The following is a 16,854-nucleotide window of genomic DNA, read 5'->3' as shown; positions in this document are numbered from 1 at the left end:
ATGGCCGCTGAGCCTGCGCGTCCGGAGCCTGTGCTCCGCAACGGGAGAGGCCACAACAGTGAGAGGCCCGCGTACCGCAAAAAAAAAAAAAAAAAATCAGAGTCCTTAAAAGATCATAGGTTGGTACAACTGACTGAATCTTCCAAAGTCACCACACGAGGACAGAAAACAGGAATCAGAACTCACAGTCTAAGGATTCTGAAGGACACGGCCAGCTACCGTTTCTGAAACCAGCTACCGATGAACAGCAAGCTTTCCACTGACCTCCTTGCCACACTGGCGTGAACCCCCATCATCTTCAGGGGGCTTTTACTACTAAGTCAGTGTCAGGCTGACCCAAAGAGCCTTTCAACCCTGGGCGACCATCAAGGATGCTGAGAACAGCAGTTAGGGAAGCAGCAGGGGTCCCTGGCGTGCAGACCTCAGCCAGTACTTACAGCCCCTTTACAATAGAGTCGAAGCTGTCCTGAAGGGGTTCGCACAATTACAGACATTCTTTTTCTGTCGCTGTAGGGTAAAAACAAAAAGGAAAGAAAACTGTCATGGGTCTGTTTTATAGGACCACATCCTGTGATTAAACACCAAACAACCCAAAAGGTGGTCTGGCTGGCCCCCAAATGGCCAGGCTCCATCTTCCCTACCTCTGCCCTCAAAGTCAGACTTTAATTGTGTATCTCCTACTCTTTTGCATAAACCTATTCCTTTCCCTGCCGTGGAAACTCACTAGCACAGCTCTTGATGGAAGAAGAGACAGAAATGTAGAACTTGAGCGCTTTACTCTGTGTCTAATTTGCTCCTGACAGTACTGTGTCCACGTACTTTTATTTCACAGCTCAAAAATGTTCAGTTACCTGCCCGGTAAGTAGCAAAGTGCAAGATTCAGTATAAACCCGCTCCACTCAAAAGCATCTCATCGTATCTTCTTTTGACTGAAGTGGAAAGAAACGATGAATTCCGAGGACCTCCCGATTTAGCGCAGAGGTCCCTTGATGGCTCCCTCCCCAGCCGCAGCCCCAAGCACATGCACGGGCACCTCCTTCCTCATCTTTCAAAGGGACCTGCCCTCAGTCACTGACTCATTTCTCACCCATCTGTAGATATACAGGAAGTCCCCTCCATACGAATGAGTTCCCTTCTGAGAGAGCGCATTCGTAAGTCCGATGAAGTTAGCCTAGGTACCTGACTAACACGATCGGCTACACAGTACCACACTGTAATGGGTTTATAATACTTTTCACACAAGTAATACATAAAAAACAAACAAAAAATAAAGAAAACATTTTAAATCTTACAGACACGAGCTAACTCACTGGACGTGTGAATGCACGTTTGTGTCTTCGAAAGTTCACAGCTTGAAGTTTGTAAATAGGGGACTTACTGTGTGTATATGTGGACAGAGAGACAGATAGATAGAGAGGGACAGTTTATTTCAAGTGCACAAAAGAGAAACATACCTAGAAAACTCCAGGACATTAAGGATTCCAAATGTCTCCTCCTGTCCCATCTAGAGGAAGAAAAACAGGCTTTTACCTGAAGTGCAAAGTATTAAAATCTCAAAACAACCAGCTCCCCAATCATAAACCTCTCTATCCATGCCTCTCCCCAATCCCTCCCCTCCTGTTCCCTACCTCTCTCCCTCTCCCTCCCTCCATCCATCCCCCTGCAGACACCTTCCACCAAGTACTGTCTTCCCCGTCAGTCTGGTGGGACCATAGCTCCCCCTTCTGGTGGAAGCGTCTCCTTTTCCTCCAGCGGGAGTGGCTGTCATAGTAGCTCATGACAGAGTAACTTCCAAGACATACAAATAAGGGACACAAGCTACACAGGTCCATCCGAGACCTGGGGCCAGTTCTGCTTCCGAATCCAGAATTTTACACATCTCGCAGAAGTACGTGCACACCGTATGCCACTACATCCCCAGGGGGCCCAGGCACTACACCCTGTAATACAACACACTGGTTTCCTGCAGCAAGATGCACGGCTATCCCCACCAAGTGAGATTCATAAAGAACAGAAGTGGCTCCACGGAAGTTCCATTAGGTTTCCCTACCAAATGTCCACACCCCAAATTTAGGGGGAAAAGCGTGGAATTCAAAACTTTTTCAATTTTGGATTTAGAAACAAAGGAGTATAACTCTGCACCAGATTTTAGGGCAATTCATCAAATGCCTTTTCTCTTCGGGTTCTTCAAAGTTGGAACGTCAATATTCTTAATTGGGCTTCCCTGGTGGCGCAGTGGTTGGGAGTCCGCCTGCCGATGCAGGGGACATGGGTTTGTGCCCTGGTCTGGGAAGATCCCACATGCCGCGGAGCGGCTGGGCCCGTGAGCCATGGCCGCTGAGCCTGCGCTCCGCAACGGGAGAGGCCACAACAGTGAGAGGCCCGCGTACCACAAAAAAAAAAAAAAATTCTTAATTTTTCTCCAGAAGATTCCAGATTATGTGTGCACAATTTGTAAACTTTTTAATCGAATCTGCCCTTTCCCTTGTCCCCTAGGTCTGAGAGAAATAATAACTGAAGGAACACACAGATCCCCAAGTGTGTGGCTGACACACACAAAGCACTGGGAAGTCACACGTCCCCTCCACAATGCCCCGTCCCTTCACTTCCTAAAACACAATGAATGGGCCACTTAACCCAGCCCCCGTCAGCATTTACCCCCTCTCTCTGCAAGCCCCAGTTCCCTTTCCCCTCAGCCTGGCCCAGCTTTGCCAGGTCCCCGTCCAGAGGGTCACCACTGCCACCCCCTCGGCACCCGTGCCGTGACCGCCGGGAGCCCACCGCCTCTGTGCCGATGTCACATCAACACCCTCACGGCCCCCACAGACCGAATGATGATCCGTAAAGCCACTTCGTTGTTTTTGTTTTTTTTTTTTTTTAAGAGTATGCACTTTGGCATCTGATTTTTTCTTAAGTCTTTATTGAATTTGTTACAATATTGCTTCTGGTTTTTTTTTATGTTTTTTTTTTTTTTGGCCATGAGGCATGTGGGATCTTAGCTCCCTGACCAGGGATCGAACCCGCTCCCCCTGCATTGGAGGCAAAGTCTTAACCACCGGACCGCCAGGGAAGTCCCAAGACACTTCTTGTAAGTAGCAGGTAACCACCTCGAGGACTTGTGGGATGAGGATACCCCGGTATTCACAGTTGAATAGGATTTTTAAAGTTACTGTTACTTATAAATCTTATCTAATCCCATGGTCTATTTACTCCATCGCCCCTCCCAATCCCCATGGCTGCACTGTGGAGAAACACAGCAGTACCCACACACCTGAAACCTGGCCGTGAAGGCTAAAATCTCCTCAAACTGGAGGTGAAGACGACACCATTGGTGAGAAGCTTCCACGAAGGAAACTATATTGTCAGTACATTGTCCCAACTTGTAGCGACTGTACGCTTCCCTAAGCTAAATTCCCTGTGTTGGCTGAAATCAAGCTCAAATAAACATGCTCTGATCTCTGTACTCTGTAAAAAAGAAACTGAAAATGCCGAGAAATGGGCGCTCTGTACACGGTACGATACTTTTTAGGTTTTGCACGTAAGGAAAAGAAAGAACAGACTGCCGCCAGGCCAGGAACAACATTGAGTTATTACACCGGATGGAAGCGAACTTCAAATGCCTTCAAGAGATCCAGGGATTTAAGGATGCAGAGCGCCAAGAGCTGTAAAAACCCGCGAGTCCTCCCCAGATTGAGGGTGGGAACAGCACAGGGGCGAGCAGGCGGGGACTTGCCCGGAGGCGCTCATCCACCCAGACAGCAGTGAGCAGGGCCCCTCCAACTGCTCAACACAGAGAACGCCCATCCCACCTACCCACCCGTGTCCCTGCTGCCACCCCAAGGATCCCTATTTGACCTTATTCCCGATTCAAACTTTCTCTTCTCCCCAGATTTCTCCCTCTGGCTCCTTGAGAGGGAAACTCAAAAAAATCATAAAATAAACGTCTTGATTTCACGGGGGAAAAACCCATATTAAAAAAAAAAAAAAGATCTTAAGTGCCAACTCCCTCCTCTGCCAGCCCAGGAGACCAGAGCCAGTGACCGAGGGCTTCAGGGAGACAGACGCAGACCCGCCCCCGAGGACAGGAGGCTGTGGAGCTTTTCCCAACAACTACGGGGCCCAGAGCAGGCTTCCCGCATTCTTTACCGCACGTTACTCCACATCAGTGGATGAAAGACTGCAGACGGCGCCTTTAAGAAAGATGACGCAGAAACAACACACAACACTGAGGCGACAGAACCACACGACATGTTCTCAACACACCTAGTTTCTCACAGAGAAACAACAAACAAAAAACTCAGCTCTCATACGCGCAATAGGTGTGCTATTTCTAACATACAGTCTTCCAAAAAGCGGGTGGCCCAGAGCGTCCGGCGGTGCCCTGGGGTGTCACTTACGGCCTCTATGATGACAGAGTAGGGCGTTCTGGCTGTGAAGACGAAGCCCAGCTTTCGAGCCCCTTTCACCAAAGCAGCTTCATCTGTCAATAAAGAATTGATGAGGCATTGACTAGTCTCTGGGAATGACAGGATTCTGTTTAACACGTGTTATCTTTCACGTGAACGAGAGCCACACCAGCGACAGAGGCCTGGCCTTTCGTGCAGTAAAGACCAAGGATCTAGAAGGCGCTCACTTACTCTCCCCCAGCCAGGACCCTGAAAGGAGAGCTCCCATCAGAGGAGAAGCCACGGACCTGGAACTAGTCCCCCCCGGGCACTCTGCAGCCTGCGTGAGACCAGGGGCACACAGTGGGGGCTTTGCGGGGCCGCATCACCTCCCAACACCCAGGTCCCCAGAGAGGGGGGCAGCAGGGCACACCCAGCCAAGAGGCCTCACCTGGGGAGGAGGCCTGGTAGATGATGTTATCTCTGTCCTTCTCGGGGACCACGGTGTGGCACACGGCCAGGAGGGTGAGGAACTCCTGGATGCAGGGGGCTGTGGGCTGCAAACGGGAGCCGAGGTCACCGACTGTCGGGACACCACTGACGTACACCAGAGTCAGGCTCAAGGCACCCTCCCACTTAGAACCCCAGACGCCTTCCTGCTCCCATGAGAACAGAGGTCGGAAGCCCCAGCGTGGACCCCAGGTGCCCCAGGACCCAGCACCTGCTCGCCATCTGGCCCATCTCCTGCCACTCGCCCCCCACAAGCCTGAACCCTCCACCAGCCACTCTGTCTACAGCGCTTCAAACTGAGCTCGCCCCTTCCCGCTGGCCCATGGCCGTCCTCCACCTGCTGTCAGCCAGTCCCTCTCTTCGCGCATCCTCGGGGCTTCAGTTTACCAGTTGCTTCATCGAGGAGCCTGTTAACACCCCGTCTTGGAATGCGGCCTCTTCCCCTACTACCTACTACCTGGCAAGGTGTCTGATGTAAACTAGGCCCTTAAACTGTCTGCTAAGTGAATGGGTCTCTTATTTGATCAGTTTGCTGTTTCACAGTCTAAACTGTTTGCTGCTGTTCCTGAGACAACACTGGGATTCCGTGGGACTAGCTCTTCTCACTTCCTCTGCTGCTTTAGCACCTAGTGATCTATGGCAGCAAAACAAACTTCGGGAAACTAGACTCGGAGCCATCTGCAAGCCTGTCTGTCACCCTGCACTTTCTCCTTGCCCCTCCACCATCCCAACGCAAACAGACCATTTCAGTCGCCCACCCGCATTATTACCCTCAACCTAAATACTATTGGAGGATGCTTGAGTCCTCTTTCAGAAAGCAAGTCCTCACGGGGTGCTTGTTTCTTTGACAACCTTAATGAAAACTACTCTTCTCCAGAGACGGTTCTTCTGAGATGTTGTTCCTTCCTCTGTTTGCTCTACCCTAGTAGCTGCGTCTACCTCTAAGATCAAATACAGGAAAGGACAGTATCAGTGTCTGTGACCATGACCCAGAGCACGGCCTTCAGCAGCATGCTCTGGGAGGTCTGGGACCACTTTGTCAGAATCACCAGGGCCGAGGCCCTGCATCCCAGGGCCTGGGAAAGTCTTAGCACTGCTGGGAAAGTTTTAGCATCAACAAATACGGACTAACTGAAATAGCGAAAAGGAGGCTTCCTCACTGAAAATTCAGAGAAAGTTTTAAGTATATCTATCTCTTCACAAAAGTTGGGAAAGATAAAGTTTTAATGTCGCTTGAGTTTACCTACTTTTAAAACTAAAATGTTTTTCAGAAAAGAGTCATATTAGGTCTAATTTACACAGGTTAAACTGGTTATGAAATGCTTTGATCATTGAATACTTTTCTAAGTCGGTGTTTTTCAGAATAGCCTTTAGAACAAAAATGAATTCAGAGGAACCGGCAATAAATCCTGGTCTGTTACAATAGTTCAGAATGTGACGTCACACTTAAGAAGTGAGCAGACCAAGGAGGTCCTGACTCTCACTTCTACATCTGTTTGCCAGGTAACTCTTGGCCAAGTCAATCTTTCTGTGCAACTTCCCATCGCCTCTCTGGGGTGACTCGGGTGCTAAAGGAAATATACTTCAAATGCCTAGCACATAGCAGGATGCTATAAATGCTACGTGTTGCTATATCTTACTTTTGTTTCCTAAATTATCCTAGCCAAAGGATACCGTAATTACTTTGCAAAATACACGACGTCTTATATTCACAACTGTGAAGAACTAGTATTGCAGAAACCTTACAAAGCAAAAGAAATCTGAAATGTTAGAGGATTCGATGGTAGGACCCATCTGGATCGTGATGTGCTACTTTATAACTTCACCACGTATTTAATTTGGCTTTAAGTTATGCGAAGTGTTCACCACGAAATGATCACATCCCTAAAGCACTAACACTATATAAGCGAGGTCACATCTCTTCCCCAGACTCTAACTTGCAAGACATTACACACATACATAAATGAAACTGCATCACACGTTATTCAAAGTCCGAGAAGCGTGTGTATATGTTAACCCCAATCTCCTATCACTTTGCCCCGTGTTTCCTCTTTGGTAACCATAAATTTGATTTCGAGATCTGTGCGTCTGCTTCTGTTTTGTAAATAAGTTCAGGTGTATCGTTTATTAGATTCCACATGTAAGTGGCACCATACGCTATGTCTTTCTTTGTCTGACTTACTTCACTTACTATGATAATCCCTACACACTACTATATATAAAAAAGATAACTAACAAGGACCTACTGTATAGCACAGGGAACTCATTACTCTGTAATAACCTCCATGGGAAAAGAATCTGAAAAAGAGTGGATCTATGTATATGTGTAACTGATACATTGCTGTACATCTGAAACTAACATAACATATTGTAAATCCAGTATACGCCAATAAACATATAAAAATAAAAAATCCAGTGTTCTCCAATAAACATATAAAAATAAAATAAAGTTCTAGAAGCAAACGGCAGCCTTACGTGATGATCCTCAATGTTCTTCAGGAGTCTGGGGTCATCAAAGTCACACGAGTCACTAGGCGGAGGCGGTATCCGGCTGAAGAGAGAACAGAAGATACTTACTCAGCTCAAAAGTTCCTTCAAGATAACGCACACCTAGTAAGAGTCTGTCCTCAGGAAGAACCACACCTAAAAAGTGTCTAACTCTGTATTTAAACTTTTCAAGATTTGAAATACTCGCTATGATTTCAAACCTCAAGGCAGTAAATCTTTAACCCGACTATAAACAAAATACAGATGGTCCCTGACTTACGATGTTTCGACTTAACAATTCTTCAACTTTACGATGGTGCGAAACTGATACGCATTCAGTAGAAGCCGTACTTCGAACTTTGAATTCTCGTCTTTCCCCAGGCTGGCGACACGTGGGACAACCCTCTCTCGTGATGCCGGGCGACACGCGCAGCCCCAGTCAGCCCCACCGTCACGAGGGAGAACGACCCATACACGTACAACCATGCTGGACCCAGACAGCCACTCTGCTTTTCATTTGCAGTACAGTATTCCATAAATTACACAAGATATTCAATGCCTTACTATGAAATGGGCTGATACTGCCCAACGGTGGGCTAACGTTAAGTGTTCTGAGCACGCTGTACGTAGGCTGTCCTAAGCTGTGATGTTTGGTAGCTTTGGGGTATTAAATACACTTTTGAATTCTGATCTTTTCAACTTATGATGGGCTCGTCAGGACATAACTCCATTGTAAATGGAGGAGGATCTGTAGTTACAAGGAGAAGAAAGAGATGCAAGGATGAACACCATGACTTTATCATTTCTGTTGGCCCCTGCATCTACCACGGAGAACTCCCCAGAGTGCCTGCTCCAAGCATGTAAAACAGGAGGAATTGTGGCAATGTATCTATGCAGCCATTCGTGGCCAGAGCTTGTATGTGAAAGAGAAAAAGGGGGCAAATAATTACAAAAAAGGAAACGTGACGTGATGGCTCCGCGCCGTCACACTGACGAGACGCGAAGGGCTGAGTACGCTCCCTTCTTCGCCCCTTCCAGAAACCCTGTCTTCAGGACAAAGACAAGGGAAGACAAAATGACAGCAGAGCTGATGTCAAGCGGAATGCTGAAGAGACAGATATCAGAGTTTAGGGCAGCAGAGAAAACAGAAACCAACAGCTTGCAAGGGGAAGCACCTAAAATGCAAGCTGCTGCCCCCAGCAGGACCCTGGTGAAAGCTGAGGACGCGACAGCACGAGGTACCTGTGAGACAAAGGGAAGGTGGAAGACAGGACAGGCTCCAAGTCCACCTGACCAAGACTGAGTCTGTGAGAAACCTCCCTCATCCCAGGCAGCCAGGCACCTGAACCCTCTGCCCCCAGAACGAAATGAAGGTCTATCCTCCAGAGAGCCTAAACCAGAGGAGCCCTGGACCCAGAAACACTGAGCGCACAGGTGGATAGGATACAGCATCCTCCCTAAACCGGAGTTTTAAGTGAAACACTGTAGACATTGAAAGGTATGATCAACAACCCTCTGTCTCCACTCAGTTCCCATAACAGCTTCAGCCAGATTTACAGCCCTTGGCAGGAAACTGGAGAGGTCTTCTTGCAAGAAGATGACTGATCGGCTCAAAAGAAAGACACACAGATGCTAACATCAGAGATCCTCTAATAAAACAGTCCTGGCTGTCCCCCCTACATACATGGTCCCAGCAATCAGCTTTCTTAGTGTAAAAATCTTAAAACCTTAGCAGACAACACCACTAGTCTTAAAGGAAATGCAAATCAAAACCACAATTCACAGCCACTGGGATGGCTATTATATACCTAAAAAAGACAAACGCGATACCGCTTCACAGCCACGGGGATGGCTACTATATATATGAAAGACAATCAGAAATTAACAAGTGTTATGAGGACGTGGGAAAACTGTGCATTACCAGCAGGAATGTAAAATGGTAGAACTGCTATGAAAAATAGTTTGGTGGTTCCTCAAACAGTTAGACATGGAATTACCACATGAACCAGCAATTCCACTTTCAGGCATAATCCCAAAATATATAAGAGCAGAAACTCAGATACCTGTACATCAATGTTCATAGAAGCGTTATTCACAATAGCCAAAAGATGGAAATAACCCAAATGCCCATCAACAGATGAATTAATAAAAAAATTTGGTATATACACATATGGAATATTACTCAGCCTTTAAAATAAATGAAATTCTGATACATGCTACAACATGTATGGTACAACCTTGAAGACATTATGCTAAGAAGTGGAAAGTGAGTGGATATATCAGACCGATAGCTGGATATTTTTGTTAAAGCCTTGTAGTACCACTGGGCTTTTAAAACCATATTCATGTTTCCATTTTATTCTGGTTCTCTCTTAAAATAACATATGCAGCTTTTATTTTCAAAATATTCAAGTGAGAAGTGCCAACATAAAATTGTTCCAAGGCCTTTCCCACTAAAGTGTCAAGAACTGCTAAAATCTACTTACCAGAAATCATCTGATGATGGTTCCCTTGTCAATTCTGGAAAATGACTGACAGAGAGAGAGAAACAGAATGGTTACAAAACTGTGATCAAAAACACAGATATTCACACAAAGAACAAGCTCCAGCATAGATCATACGTTAGGCCCCGAACAAGTCTTAGTAAATTCAAGAAGACTGAAATACCAAGCATCTTTTCCTACCACAAGGGTATGAAACTGGAACTCAATCACCAAAAACTGGAAGACTCACAAATACGTGTAGACTGGACAACATGTGACTGAGCAACCAATGGATCCATGAAGAAATCAAACATATAATCAAAAACTACCTAGAGACACATGAAAATGGAAATACAACATACCAAAACTTACAGGATGCAACAAAAGCAGTTCTGAGAAGTCCATAGCCATAAATGCCTACCTCAAGAAACAAAAAAAAATCTCAAATAAACAACCTAACATTATACCTAAAAGAACTAGAAAAGAACAAATGAAACTCAAAGTTAGAAGGAAGGAAATAAAGATTAAAGCAGAAATAAATCAAATAGAGACTCAAAAGTCAATAGAAAAAAAAAAAAACTATGAAACTAAAAGCTGGTTCTTCAAAAGATAAAGTTAAGAACACTTGGGACTTCCCTAGTGGCTCAGTGGATAAGAATCCACCTGCCAATGCAGGGGACACAGGTTCGAGCCCTGGTCCAGGAAGATCCCACATGCTGCGGAGCAACTAAGCCCATGTGCCACAACTGCTGAGCCTGCACTCTAGAGCCCGCAAGGCCTAGAGTCCGAGCTCCACAACAGGAGAAGCCACAGCAATGAGAAGCCTGCGCACTGCAACGAAGAGTAGCCCCCGCTCACCACAACTAGAGAAAGCCCACGTGCAGCAACGAAAACCCAATGCAGCCAAAAATAAATAAATAAATTCATATATAAAAAAGAAAAAGGTAAGAAACCTTTAGCTAGACTCACCAAGAAAAAAAAGAGGCCTCAATCAGAAATGAAAGAGAAGACATTACAACCGACATCACAGAAATAATAGGATCATAAGAGACTACTATGAACAATTATATGCCAACAAGTTTGACAGCCTAGAAGAAACAAATTTCTAGCAATATACAACCTACCAAGACTGAATCATGAAGAAACAGAAAACCTGAACATACTGATTACTAGTAAAGGATTGAATCAGTAATCAAAAACCTCCCAACAAAAGTCTGGGACCAGAAGCCTTCACTAGCGAATTCTACCAAACATTCAAAGAGAATTAATACCATTTTCAACCTCTTCCAAAAAATAGAAGAGGGGGAAACACTTCCAGTTCATTTTACAAGGCCAGCATTGCCCCAATACCAGAAAGACCACCACAAGAAAAGAAAACTACAGGTCAATATCCCTGAAGAACATAGACACAAAAATCCTCAGCAAGATATGAGCAAATCAAATTCAACAATACACTGAAAGGATCATCATACACAATGATCAAGTGGGATTTATTCCAGGGATGCAAGATTGATTTCATATCTGCAAATCAGTATGACAACACCACATTAACTAAATGAAGGATAAAATCATATAATCACCTCAACAGATGCAGAAAAATCATCTGATAAAATTCAACATTCATATATGATTAAAAAAAAACTCTCAGCAAAATGGGTACAGAGGGAATGTACCCCAATATAATAAAGACCATATATGACAAGCCCACAGTTAACATCATACTCAACAGTGAAAAACTGAAAGATTTTCCTCTAAGATCAGGAACAAGACAAAGATGCCCACTCTCGTATTCTTTTTTCAACATGGTATTAGAAGTCCTAGCCAGAGCAATTAGGCAAGAAAAAGAAGTAAAAGGCATCTAAATAGGAAAGAAGAAGTAAAACTGTCACTATTTGCAGATGACATGATATTATATATAGAAAATCCTAAAAGATTCCACCAACAATCTGTTAGAACTAAACAAATTCAGTAAAGTTGCAGGATACAAAATCAATATACAAAAATCTGTTGCATTTCTATATATTAATAAAGAATTAACAGAGAGAACTTTTTTTTTAAAAATCCCATTTACGGGGCTTCCCTGGTGGAGCAGTGGTTAAGGATCTGCTTGCCAATGCAAGGGACACGGGTTCGAACCCTGGTCCGGGAAGATCCCACATGCCGCGGAGCAACTAAGCCCGTGTGCCACAACTACTGAGCCTGCGCTCTAGAGCCTGAGAGCCACAACTACTGAAGCCTGTGCGCCTAGAGCCTGTGTTCCTCAACAAGAGAAGCCACCACAATGAGAAGCCCACGCACTGCAACTAAGAGTAGCCACCTCTCCCTGCAAGTAGAGAAAGCCAGTGTGTAGCAACAAAGACCCAATGCAGCCAAAAATAAAAATTAAAAAATAGAAATTTTTTAAAAGTCCCATTTACAACTGCATCAAAAAAAAAAAAAATACCTAGGAATAAATTCAACCAAGGAGATTAAAGACCTATACACTGAAAACTGTAATACGTTAAGTTTTAAAAGACACAAGTAAATGGAAAGATATTCCATGCTCATGGATTGTAAGAATTAATAATGCTAAAACGTCCACACTATCCAAAGCAATCTACAGACTCAATGCAATCCGCATCAAAATTCCAGTGGCACTTTTCACAGAAACAGAATAAACAATCCTAAAATTTATCCAGACCCACAAAAGAGGCCGATTTGCCAAAACAATCTTGAGAAATAAGAACATAGCTGGATGCATCACGTGCCCTAATTTAAAACTATATTACAGAGCTATAGTAGTCCAAACAGTATGGTACTGGAATAACAACAGATACACAGATCTATGCAACAGAACAGTGAGCCCAGAAACAAACCCGTGCATATATGATCAATTAATTTATGACAAAGGAGCCAAGAATATACAATGGGAAAGGAGAGTCTCTTCAATAAATGGTGTTGGGAAAACTGGACAACCACATGCAAAAGAATGAAATTGTACTATTATCTTACACCATACACAACAACTAACTCAGAATGGATTAAGGACTTGAATGTAAGAGCTGAAACCGTCAAACTCCTAGAAGAATACATAGGTGATAAGCTCCTTGATATTGGTCTTGGCGATGAGTTTTTGGATCTGACACCAAAAGCGAAGTAAAAATAAAGAAATGGGACCACATCAAACTAAAAAGCTTCTGCACAGCACAGGAAACCATCAACAAAATGAAAAGGCAACCCACCAAACAGGAGAAAATATTTGCTCCCATTATAAATTAGAAATTATAAAGCTGATAAGGGGTTAATATCTAAAATACATAAAGAACTCATACAACTCAATAGCAAAAAAAAAAATCCAATTTAAAAATAGGCAGAGGCTCTGAATAGACATTTTTCCAAAGAACATATACAGCAGGCCAACAGGTATGTGAAAAGGTGCTCAACATCACTGATCATCAGGGAAATTCAAATCAAAACCTCACATCTGTTAGAATGGCTATTACCAAAAAAAAAACAAGAAATAAATGTTGACAAGGATGTGGAGAAAAGAGAACCCTTGTGCACTGTTGGTGGGAATGTAAATTGGGACAGCCACTATGGAAAACAGTATGGCGCTTCCTCAAAAATTAAAAATAGAACTTTCATATGACCCACCAATTCTACTTCTGGGTATATATCTGAAGAAAACAGAAACAGTATCTCTAAAAGATAGCTATGCACCCCCATGTCCATTGCAGCATTATTTACAATAGCCAAGACATGGGAACAACCTGAGTATCCATCGATGAGTGAATGAGTAAAGAACATGGTACATATGCAATGGAATACTATTCAGCCATAAAAAAGAATGAAACCTTGCCATTTTCAACAACATGGATGGACCCTGAGGGCATTAAGCTAAGGAAATAAGTCAGACAGAGAAAGACAAATACTGTATGATTTCACTTATATGTAGAATCTAAAAAAAAAAACAAAACAAAACAAGCTCACTTATATGTAGAATCTAAAAACAACAACCACCAAGCTCAAAGATAAAGAAAACAGATTGGTAATTGCCAGGTGCAGGGATAGGGGGTGGGTGAAATGGGTGAAGGGGGTCAAAAGGTACAGACTTCCAGATATAAAATAAATAAGGCATGAGGATGTAACATACAGCATTGTGACTATAGTTAATAATGTTCTATTACAGGGACTTCCCTGGTGGCACAGTGGTTAAGAATCCACCTGCCAACACAGGGGTCATGGGTTCGAGCCCTGGTCCGAGCAGATCCCACATGCTGTGGAGCAACTAAGCCCATGTGCCACAACTATTGAGCCTGCGCTCTAGAGCCCATGAGCCACAACTACTGAGCCCGTGAGCCACCACTACTGAAGCCCTTTGCCGAGAGCCCGTGCTCTGCAACAAGAGAAGCCACCGCAACGAGAAGCCCATGCACTGCCATGAAGAGTCGCCCCCGCTCGCTGCAACTAGAGAAAGCCTGCGCACGGCAACAAAGACCCAATGCAGCCAAAAATAAATACATACATACATTTATAATTTTAAAAAAAAAAACTGTTTAATTTTTTTTTAAATGCTCTATTGCAAACTTGAAAATTGCCAGGAGGGTAAATCTTAAAAATTCCATCACAAGAAAAAAAAGAATTTCTAATTATGTATGCTGACAAGTTAACTAGATTTACTGTGGTGATTGTTTTGCAATAGACACAAACATCAAATCATTATGTTGTACACCTAAAACTAATATAACTTTACATGTCTATTATACCTCAATTAAAAAACAATGGCGTTCAGATCAAAACATGAGTAAGAAATGTATAATTAGATTAGAAATATAAATTTATAGATTCCTTGAGATTTCTCACTAGGTTAGTATTTGCAGGAATAAATCATGTTTTAACTGGTCTAAATTGGGACCCATTCAGTTTTAAACACCGTCAGCAGTAATTACACATCTACATCCCTTATAAATGTCCTTTCAAAGTATCAGAAAGTCAAGGTATTTGACTAAGCAGCTAAAAATAAACTTATTTTGTTGGAAGAATACAAATAAAATTTTCAGAAAGTGATCAAGACACTCACCCATAGGTTACCCCAGCAATGCTACACTTCTTGAAGTTCATGATATTGCACGTAAGAGTTCCAGTTTTGTCAGAAAACAGGTATTTTACCTAAATCAGAGAAAAGGAAAAAACATACACCAAGAATGTAAGACACCAACAAATGAAGTCTTTTCTTCTGTGTTTTTCAAAATCTGTATTAGCTTTCAAAGGTAAATTCCCTTAAGCGAGCAAAATATATTTTATAATTATATATATGTTATACGTAATAATTATGTATTATTAAAAAATTAATATACTTTAATGCTTAGGCCACTTAAAAACCATTTCAATAACCAATTCTAGAGTCCAATTGTGTGGAAATGTACAAAGGAGGCTTCAGTAACAGCTCTGGATCCATTTCAGATCCGTAAGAACCAAGTCCTGCCACTAGGCATCTCAATGACACTTATACAGAATTCGTTCTTGTGTCCAATATGTCAAGACAACAAGCTCAGACTTTGGCAACCACGATATATTTCTTTCTCAGAATCCATCCCCTAGTTGGGCTAAGAAGACCTATCCTGAAACAGCACGGAACAAACACGAAGCCTCTCGATCACGATCACAGTGGGGTTACGTGAAGGCAGCTTGGAACTGCTACAGATGATATAACTTTCCAAGGCACGAAGTTTCACACATATAACACACTAAGCTCTCAATATACAAAGGTGAAAAGAGAAATTCCTGTGGAGGTTAATAAGCAAACCATTTTGACATGATTAACTGACTGCAAAAGAGATGAACCCAAATGCACGTGTGCTGTGTGAGTTTTGCCCTCCCGGGTGGATGCTGTGAGAGGGAGGGGGAGAAAGGACTCAGGACCACAAAGGAAGAGAGTCCAGGTCAGGCTCTGGATACTAACCAGCCATGTGGGCTCGGGAAAAGTCACCTCACCCTACTTGGACTCAATTTCCATATCTATGAAATAAAAGTTTTGGCCAGAAGATAAGTAACATCATTCTATGTGTAACTTTCTGGGAAATTACATCATGGATTGGTGAGCGGGAGTCATCAACAGAATTGTCTCCAGGAAAGATTCCAGTTTCTCAGGGATTTTCTAAAGAGGGGTCATGATCGCGGCAAGATGTGAGGGAGACTCCAGTGATCCCCAAGAACTGTTCCAGGGAAGCCACATTGCACTGTTTTGTAGAAGAGGGATTAATAACGTGAAGTGTGTACTGTACTTTTTCTTACTGATACAATATAAGCAAATACACTGAGAATTATTTTTAAAGCAAGTCAAGGCCCTTTAAGTAAAGAAAGGTTATTAATGATCCTAAAGAAGTCAAACAGTACCTAGAAATATGAAATCAGTACACTATGGGTAATGAACGCTTTAACTATAAATAATAAGTTTTTATATAAGTTTTATATGCAGTAAGTCTAGGGGTACAAAAAGCTCAGTAGGATCCGCCTTCCAAGAAGCAGTATTTCTTTCTGCCTCTTTCTTAAAAAATTTAAAGATGATATCAAAATATTTAAAAAGGACATTTTATAATAAGGAATTATTAGCATTTTCTATCCTTGTGTCTACTGGACACTAAGTTATCCTTTAAGTTCCAACTCAAAACTAACTCCCCCATGAAAACTTTCCCTATTCCCAATTGGGATGAACTATTTCATCCTGGGTGCTTGAGTATGTTGAGTCCTTCAATCATCCAGGTCCAGTTCAACGGCAACTGAGAACGGAGTCATACTGAGCACTGTGCTAAAATGACAGAGGCGACCAAAGACCGTGTCTCAGGCACGTCCACACCTTCGAATGGGCTCAAAAGCCCCAGGATGGAAATGGACATATATTACTACCACACCTCTTACTTTACTGTATTTATGTTTGGAAAAATTGTTATGGAAACATTGAAGAGAGATAAATTAACTTTCCTGGAAGTCTGGAGAAGGCTTCAAACAGG

General features: G+C 43.2%; 1 protein-coding gene across 2 annotated transcripts in view; it reads right to left on the bottom strand.

Annotated features, from left to right (window-relative positions):
• ATP8A2 (ATPase phospholipid transporting 8A2) overlaps positions 1-16,854 on the bottom strand; it is a 442,872-nt gene that overhangs the window by 374,597 nt on the left and 51,421 nt on the right. For both annotated transcript variants that reach the window (XM_065895899.1, XM_065895900.1), the window contains exons 13-19: positions 14,925-15,013; positions 9,869-9,913; positions 7,371-7,446; positions 4,837-4,942; positions 4,398-4,480; positions 1,455-1,504; positions 438-507 (exon numbers count right to left, since the gene is read on the bottom strand). In XM_065895899.1, the coding sequence (XP_065751971.1) occupies positions 438-507; positions 1,455-1,504; positions 4,398-4,480; positions 4,837-4,942; positions 7,371-7,446; positions 9,869-9,913; positions 14,925-15,013 (519 nt within the window). The remainder of the gene's footprint in view (positions 1-437; positions 508-1,454; positions 1,505-4,397; positions 4,481-4,836; positions 4,943-7,370; positions 7,447-9,868; positions 9,914-14,924; positions 15,014-16,854) is intronic.

This window comes from Phocoena phocoena, chromosome 18 (genome assembly GCF_963924675.1).
Source record: "Phocoena phocoena chromosome 18, mPhoPho1.1, whole genome shotgun sequence".
Lineage (NCBI taxonomy): Eukaryota > Metazoa > Chordata > Mammalia > Artiodactyla > Phocoenidae > Phocoena > Phocoena phocoena.
This window is presented reverse-complemented; position numbering and strand designations above follow the sequence as displayed.